The sequence below is a fragment of the Saccoglossus kowalevskii genome, chromosome 8 (assembly GCF_978046115.1).
Source record: "Saccoglossus kowalevskii chromosome 8, keSacKowa6.1, whole genome shotgun sequence".
In the NCBI taxonomy this organism is placed as follows: Eukaryota; Metazoa; Hemichordata; class Enteropneusta; family Harrimaniidae; genus Saccoglossus; species Saccoglossus kowalevskii.
This window is the reverse complement of record NC_140648.1, coordinates 27,793,196-27,801,823: the sequence shown is the minus strand read 5'-3', so window position 1 is coordinate 27,801,823 and position 8,628 is coordinate 27,793,196. Positions and strand designations below refer to the sequence as shown.

The 8,628-nt window shown below is 37.6% G+C and overlaps 1 protein-coding gene across 1 annotated transcript; it reads right to left on the bottom strand.

The window, feature by feature from the left end:
- Positions 1-2,614: 2,614 nt before the first annotated feature.
- LOC100378347 (1-acyl-sn-glycerol-3-phosphate acyltransferase alpha-like) lies at positions 2,615-8,079 on the bottom strand. Its single transcript, XM_002741992.3, has 6 exons — positions 7,726-8,079; positions 5,444-5,583; positions 4,836-5,011; positions 4,317-4,418; positions 3,435-3,507; positions 2,615-3,119 (listed from the first exon to the last, which is right to left on the bottom strand). The coding sequence occupies exons 1-6, from the start codon at positions 8,022-8,024 to the stop codon at positions 2,965-2,967; spliced, it is 945 nt and encodes a 314-aa protein (XP_002742038.1). The 5' UTR covers positions 8,025-8,079; the 3' UTR covers positions 2,615-2,964.
- Positions 8,080-8,628: the final 549 nt, after the last annotated feature.

Here is an 8,628-nt window from a genome sequence, read left to right as displayed (position 1 = left end):
TTCAGAATATACATTTATACAAACATAAATTAACTCTGCATTTTAATGTCAAAACAAACATTACGATTAAGACTTTCCGTTTTCGACATTGTGAAATTATTTTGTTTTTAAGCAGGAAAATACGGAGCAAAATTAATTAAAGTTATTGCTCATACACGAGTTGTTGGACACATTGCATCATAGCTTGTAATTTGTATTCAGCTTTTTAATGAGTTATAATTTAAAACATATGAAATGCAAAAATAATGCAAATTATATTTTTCCGTAATATCCTTTTGTAAAGTATGAAATTATCATTAGTGTGCATATAAAATACATTTCCTTATGAATTATTTTCAATATTTTTTTAATTATCTTGTTATAATCATTATCGCTGTGTTATACAGTTCGTCTTTAGCCTGTTAACGTTTAGATAATGCCCCCGAAATGGGTAATACTGTAAATTCAAGACCGTGACAACAAAAGGACCGAGGTGAGCCATATAAATATTACCGATTTAAGAATCACATTTTAACACGAAACACATTGTTTCAAAATATCTGGATGCATTAATTGGGAATATATTTATTCTGTGTCATTTACATAATTAGTAAGAAAAATTAACACTAAAACAATCTTTCGTGCACGGACAAGGCGAAGTAGAGATAATTGAAGTACATGCGGATCGTATGTCTGATTACGTTATATATCACATTCACGTATTAATTCATGTATTAATGAATGACGTCACTAGTATACTACTGGTATATTTGCAAATAATACAACTATAAATTGCGTCCCCTATCGTCGAAATGTTTCTGTCCAAATGACGCAAACATCTCAAAATGTTTCTGGTTTGACACTATGCTTATTTTAAAGATAGTTAGAAAATATATAAATTCGAATAACGCGAGAGTTATTAAGCCGCATATACAAAAGGTACTATGACAAATTCATGCAACCTCACCTTGCCGGTATGCAAATGTTTGTTTCACTCAAGTTCAGTGTACATTTCTTAAGAATTGTTTAAAGGTCACTGATTGCTTCGACTCGAAAATTATGAAAAGTAATGTTGTTAGCAATGCTCCCTGAAACGTAAATATATCGATGACTTTGGTGTAAACGTGCCCCTTGCTTTAGTTTTTGGCACTGCTAATTTATGTAATTGAGACAAAAACACCATGGTATCTTCAACAGATTGTTATTAAATTATCTTTCCGTTAATTCCGTCTCTCATGGCAATTGAGTCCAGGTATATACAAAGCAGAATTAGTAGATACGTCGAAAAAACCAACCAACAAACAAACTGCTGACTGTTCTTCAGTTACGCAGTGGCAGATTTCACGTTAGATGTGGACCATTAGAAACTCGGGACGATAGCAGAATTGAAAACAAAAACTGCTGGGATTAATAACAGAAAAACAAATTCTCCAAGTCTAAATCTGCATGGGGGGGTCACACATTAGGAAAAACAAAATACAGCGAATTCATCATAGAAAAAATTTAGCATAAAGACACACATGACTGCCCTGAACATGCTAACCCAGGAACACCAGTGTACAACGTTAGTACCAATATTCATTAGGGAAGAAGCCTACTCATGAATTCAAATACCCAGAATTTATCTATTTTTTTTAATAAATTGTACTTCTGGGCAATATAAGAATATTGACTTAAAAGAAGTTGGGGGTCACCAGCTTAATTTTCGAGAAAATGATGGTTTTATTTTAGTGGATAGTGGCTATTTTGACAGTATTGTAGTACTTTTACCATAGGTTCCTATGGCAGAGATATTATGCCATATTTCAAATTGTAGGTTGGTGACATGATGGGTTACTTTTTGTTTTTCTGAATTATTTCAAAAATCTGGGTTTAAAGAAGTGTCAAAAAATGCAATTTTTGTTCAACATTGTGCTCAATGGAATTGTTCTAAAAATGGCGATTTTAGAAAAATATAAGAACAAGTTTCTCAAAATTCGTCACCGTAACACACAATAGAATGTTATTTCATGGTGTCATTGGACAATAGCTTCATGATTTTTCATAGTAAACTAATGAACATTGTCATGCGAATTATGACCAATTTTTTCAAAAATGATGGGTAGACTTCTACCTTAAACTGGTACCTCCGGAAGACCCATTGTCGCTGTCACAAATTATAGAAAATCATCTCTCTTCAGTCTGTCCTTTGTTGAGTCTCTGCTATCACACATAAGAGATACTACGGATTACCTTGCCTATCTAGCAGCAATCTAACACATTCTACCACCAGATACTAGCAACCCTGATTGAGGGGTTGAAGGCATACATACAGTATTGCCTAAATTGCTGATACACAAATGTACCATGCATTAAAAAATACATAAAATAGCAGGCATCATACTAAACTGTCTTTCAACAACATGTATTACATTCAGACACGTAGAGTCACGATGGGCACCACCCCGTCCAATATGCTAACATATTAGATCAGATGAAACGCTACTCAACACCTAGGCACCAAACCACTTTGTTGAAAAACGTTTCATCCATCGACGACATCTTCGCCATCTGGGGTCACGGGGAAGGCCAGCTTATTATATTCTTGAGTTTATTTAACTAACAAAATTTTTATGAAATATAAGAGAGACGTAAATAGAATGTAAGAAATACGTAGGCTTTATTTCGAAGTTAAACACGTTATCAGAGTATTCAAAGCTTATTTATAAAAACATCAATTCGTATGTATGTTGATCGTTGAAATTAACAACTGGTGTACTCAACCTATATTTTATCCCTGGTTTGATCAACGCCAGACATGAAGCATTGTAGTCCACCAATACCACCTCAGAATCACACGGAACTTGAAGCAGAAAGTTTTCAGGAAGAGGCGTTACGTGTTCTACGTGAATATTCAGACGTGCATTGGCTATTATATTGGTGGTCATGGGACATGAACCAAACAAACGAATAGTAGTGGATTATTTTCTCTCAGCATTTAAATTATCACTCCTTTTTAAGATCAGTTTTCATTGTTTTGCTCGGCGATTTCCTGTATGCCTCCAGCATGCATTCTCTCACTTCGTCTGACAGCGCTTGCACGTCATTCACGGTTCTACCCTTGGTGCTGATTGGTGGCAGAATTGTTATCGTAATTTCAACTGAAATGGGAATAACAACAATTATATATTAACTATATTGATGACTATATAACGATAATCTATGTCAATTTATATACTGGGTCATCATTAAACATTGTTCATTTAACACATCCACAAGATAAACAAAGTAAGAAGAAATATTTTGTGAAAGATCGTGACAAAAGTTGACCTTGTTCAAAAAAGATTAATAAGAAATAGTTGTTTTTTTAATAATTTGTCAGCATAATTCTGCCTATGTAGGAGAGATTTATTTGAATCGTACTAGAATGTGGACCACAGTTATCAGGACTCATTCTTAGCCTTGTTTCCCCTCACCTGGATCAAACCGGTGCTCTATTGCATTAACATGGTCCCTGTAATTGGAGAAAACAACTGGAACAATTGGTGCCTGGAATAAAAATAAATGACGTCATCATTAGCAAAACGGTACTTCTTCACAAAACGTGTCCATGAATAAATTGTGCCCATGAAATTGTATGCTGTTTGTTGGTGGGTCTAAGTGTGTATGGCCAGAAAAGAAACAAAAATGTGCTTTGGCCTAATATATTTGTTTATAGAACGGTCAAGACAAGCGACAAATATACTATTCTATAATTGATTTGTCAAGTACAATATGTAAACTCTTCACTAACTACCCTCCCAAGGAACACTGATCGATGATCCGACACAAATATCTAAATACGTCCCCGCCCACCATTTTAGATTGTCAAATGACCACATGCCGGGAAGAGGGTAAATAATGAGACTCGTGTGCTGGAACCAGGAAATTACAAACTACAGGGGATTTAGAAAATCTCCGCATAGTTCTACAAATTAGATATTTTTTTCTCGATTCTCGTATTTTAAAGCATCAACATATTTTTAAAAAACCGTGACATTGGGTGATAAAATTATTTTTTTTTTAATGGATATTGAATAATCATGATATGTACCCCAATTATCTTGTAATTAAAGCGGGAGAGATTGCCATAGCGTGTTTACAAACAAACGTCTACCCATGAGCCTTTGCGTTTTAGCGTGCGCAAATGACGACCCCTCCGCTTTAAAAGAACGACGATGATAAGACGAAATGACTGTACCACAATATTCAGTTAGAATAATATACAAATGCGGTTTAATGTGGAAATCCAGTTTCGTACGGTCAAATTATCTCCCAGAAAACTGGACTACATATTAGAAAAAATAGATTAGATAAACCTGAGCTTCGATGGCTGCGTAGAAAGCACCTTTCTTGAATGGTAGCATGTCAACAGACTTGTCGTAATTACGTGTACCTTCAGCGAACATCCAAACGCTTGTCTAGTAAAAAAAATTACATTGATACAAAATGTGTATAAAGAACTAACGCCAATATAACTATTATTTTTTTTTGTGTCTTCTGCGTAAAATCTTTGGCAGAAACCTCTTTGGTGTTGTAATTGTAATATCACATGATCTCGCCAAAAAATCAATTACTGGTATTTAATTGTGTGGTAATAAAATGTGACCCTATCACAATATTGTTCGTTTCAGTTGTTGTGATCTCGTTAAACTAGAAAATTTGTTCTCGTCTATGTTACATTTTGAACACTTATTCATTCCCATTGTAGTCATTGCAACGCGCCGTGTTGCATCATTGGTGGGTCCCATGTGACGTGTACACCACGTGTAAAATAAAAAAAAACTCTCTCCACTCCCCTTTTCGCCACGTTTCCTAAGATTAATTAAATGACTAACCCTCTTCCTTTTCATGACGTTCGCGATTTTTCTTGTCGTCTCTTTGGCTTTAGCGGCATTGAACCTGTCCACAAAAATAGTTCCACACAACCACGATGCGAAACCAAATGTACCCGCAAATAAAACAGATTTTTTCGCCACCATCACGCATCGCTGTGGCCAAATTTCCATAGCTCCTGTGGAGATAAACGAAACTTACAGTTATGTGATTTTCTTGTCATGATAACTTAAAGGGTGGCAGTCGTCGTGCCGCGTCCTGTTCGATATGGGATTCATAGCGACGTATACAACGCGTGTAAAATATATTGAAGATAATATTTGGTAATCGTAGTCCTAAATAACTATTAAAAATAGCTACAAAAAAAAATTGCGTGTAAAATACATTGTTTATGAAATTCGAACACGCGCTGCGCGACGACCACCGCGCTTTAACACTAGTGTCCTCGTGTATTGTGTCTATCATGCATTTCTTCCATGGCGAAAATCGCGAACCAGACTGGTCTCACGCTTCTTGATACTTTCACATCATATACTGAAGTGCGTACACACACATATAATTCCATCCACAGTAACATTCAAGCCTCATCGTGTAAATTGAAAACTCTTACCTAAGTTATCTATTATGCTTTGGTGATTGGCTACAAGTACTTGCGGTTCTTCTGTATCAAAATAGTGCAGATTCTTGGGTATTATTTTCGCTTGAAACAGTGGCATGGTGAAGAACAGTCTCTCCCAAAAAGTGTACCACCTATTAACGGAGAGCAGGCAAATGCCAAGAGGATATCTAATGATGCAGAACAGTATAGATAGGGAGGCACGTCCAGCTTCACAGTCTAGGTGGCCCGGGATGCTTAATTACTCATTGACAATGGCGCGGTTCGGCTATAAGTATATATGTGTTGTGGTTAAAGCGCGGTAGTCGTCGCGCTGCGCATGTGCGAGATATATGGGTCTCATATAAACAAAGATGGCGACTTTGACTGTTGCGCAGAACAACGAGTACGAACTTAGACGTTTCCAAGCTTTAATTAAGTAATTTTCATGTTATTGGAAGGCATCGAAGAAGTCACCGGCGGTAATCAGTGCAAGTCGTGCCCAGGTCAAACCTCATACTTGTGATTTCCATTTGAAAAGCGCATTGGATTGTAGGAAAATCAATGTTTATCAACGCAAATGTGGCACATGCGCAGCGCGACAACTACCGCGCTTTAAGTATAAGTTGTACCAAACCGAACGGTCGTCGCGCCGCATCACATGCAACGTATATAACGCGTGCGATCTTTTCATCAATATTTCAATTCATTATAGCTTTCATACAATGGTCAGGATACAAGAAAAAAAACGAAACACATCCATCCAAACCCAACAGCCCGCCACCCGTTAACATGGCGAATAATCCGGGTAAATAAGTGGCACTGTCTGGGCTGAATTTGGGCTATGTTGTTTGGCTTTGAGAGTACCTACTAGGAATCGCATAGGTGATATTTGAACTGCTCAATAATATTTACATTACGCAAGTCACTGCGTGTCGTTTTCGTCATTTCTAATATTACACACACCCAGGGTTGCACGTTCCGAGGCCTAATTGTACATCAACGCAATGTTGAGGCATGCCGATCCGATCTGTCGTTCACTCAACCTTCGACCCAACTCTGCCGTTGTCAATCTCGTGGTCCCCACTCTGACCGCCTACTCTAACTGTCCCACTGAAATACCTCGTAAAGTTGCGTTGTGGGATGTAACGTGTTACCGTAAGATCAGTACGTGGTCGTGCGAAATGGAATGCGCCCGCAGCGACCGAGTAAAATACAATCCGGAGAGCAATCAACTATGTGATTGCTCGTCACATCTGGAGGGATTGTGTATAGCCATAGACCCTCTAAAAGATGGTATAGCCAAAAGGGACACTTTCATATACTTCTAGGCGTATCTCAGACTGGTGACAGCTAGGTCATTCGTGTTCATAGTCGAGCTAACGTGTTTGAACCAGTTGATTCATGAAATATATTACGATTACGATATATGATTACGCAGTAGAACAAAATAGACGAAACAGGACCAGGTTCCGGATCCATATACTACATTTTACAAGTGAATAGCTCCAGAACACACGCCAAAATCACGGTAGAACGAAGTCCCAAAAAGACAATATCAAGGTGCTAACAGTCACCTAGACTGTCGGCTGTCCTCAGCCCTAATTTGTTCGTATGCTAATTTAAATCAAAAGGCATTTCAACGAAGACCAGAGGCATTTCTTGCCTGAGGGTTGTCGACAATCTAACAGTCATCGTACCAACATTTTATAGTTGTTGTTTTTTTTACCGACACTATGAAAACAATATTAATGTTGTAGAATATGTAGAAATGGAGACTTTCTATTCGTAGTTGGACCACATAATGTCTGTAGATATATTTTTTAAGATTTATAAAGTCCAAATATTAATATCTACACGGTAGATGTGCGTATTCTAATGTTACATATTTCATCACAGTGTGCTGTTTACAGTCCCGTTTTAAATTTAAAAATATGAAATATCAAAACACGCATATTAATACCAGGATTTTTTCCGCCCGGATTTTCTTATCTTGAATTTTGTCAGCCAAGATTGAATCATAATACCACACCACCACAACTACTACCCTCCGACTATGTATTTGCAGGGTTAATAAATTGGTAGGATGGTGGACTTACTCTTCGATTACCAAAATCTAGGGTGTATGCCGAAACCATTGCATACAAATCCCTGTCAACGATAGCTTTTGTGGATTAAATACAAATGCTCGTTATACTACGTAGAATTATAGACAGAACTGATAGACAGTTGTTTGAATAAATATCAGTGTGGGTGTGGCAGCGTCTACACATACCAAACAATCATGGTGACCGTACCTTGTATTAGTGGGGTCCATAGGACGTAACAGCGCACACGGTATTACAAAGGCCGCCAGAAATCCACTCCATATAAATGCCGCGATATGTTTGACATGGTAGTGCACGAACCGACTCCACTGACACAGCACGTACAACGTGAACACAACGCCAGCCAGCACACCGACCGATTGAAGGAGGTTTGATTGTAGCACCATGTTTCCGATTACATACGATGTCAGTGGGTGAAGACCAATGCTGAGAGGCGTTAATGGCCCGACCTTGACTAGCGATATACAGCGCGAGACCTCTGCTATCATGGGCCTACAGTATGCTGCACTGAAGTCGTTCTAGATTGGGGTCACTCCCAATTTGCGTGGCGTGTGGTCACGTGACATGCTATTCCTCGACAAAACCTAGCTATATTTCAGTAATTGTTTACAGGTGAATACTGACTGCATACACAGATAATAACGGAGGTTAATGCACTGCGTTCTAATGAACTACTTTTTTTCAAGTCAGTCTATTTTTAACTGAGATTTTTATTTATTAGTTTGACGATAACAACAAGTTGTAAATCAGTGAAAATTGAACTCGAACCTTTCGTCTATGGAGGGCGACATCACAGGACGCGTGTGTGAAATGTATTAAAATCGCTATAGACTAAACATGCCCGGAGAACTGTATTTTTCGATGAATATAAATAACAGAAAAAAATAAATCAATATCAGCCCTGAGTAATACAACAATACGTGTCAACACGTGATCACGTACTAATTTGCATAGGGGACAGACGTTTATGTACATGTAACGTTAGTACCTTCCATGATTTAAATGACCCCTACATTCCGTCACAAATAATCAAACAAACAAACAACTGAATTAGTTAATTAATTACTTTCTCTCTCTCTCCCAACTCTAAAC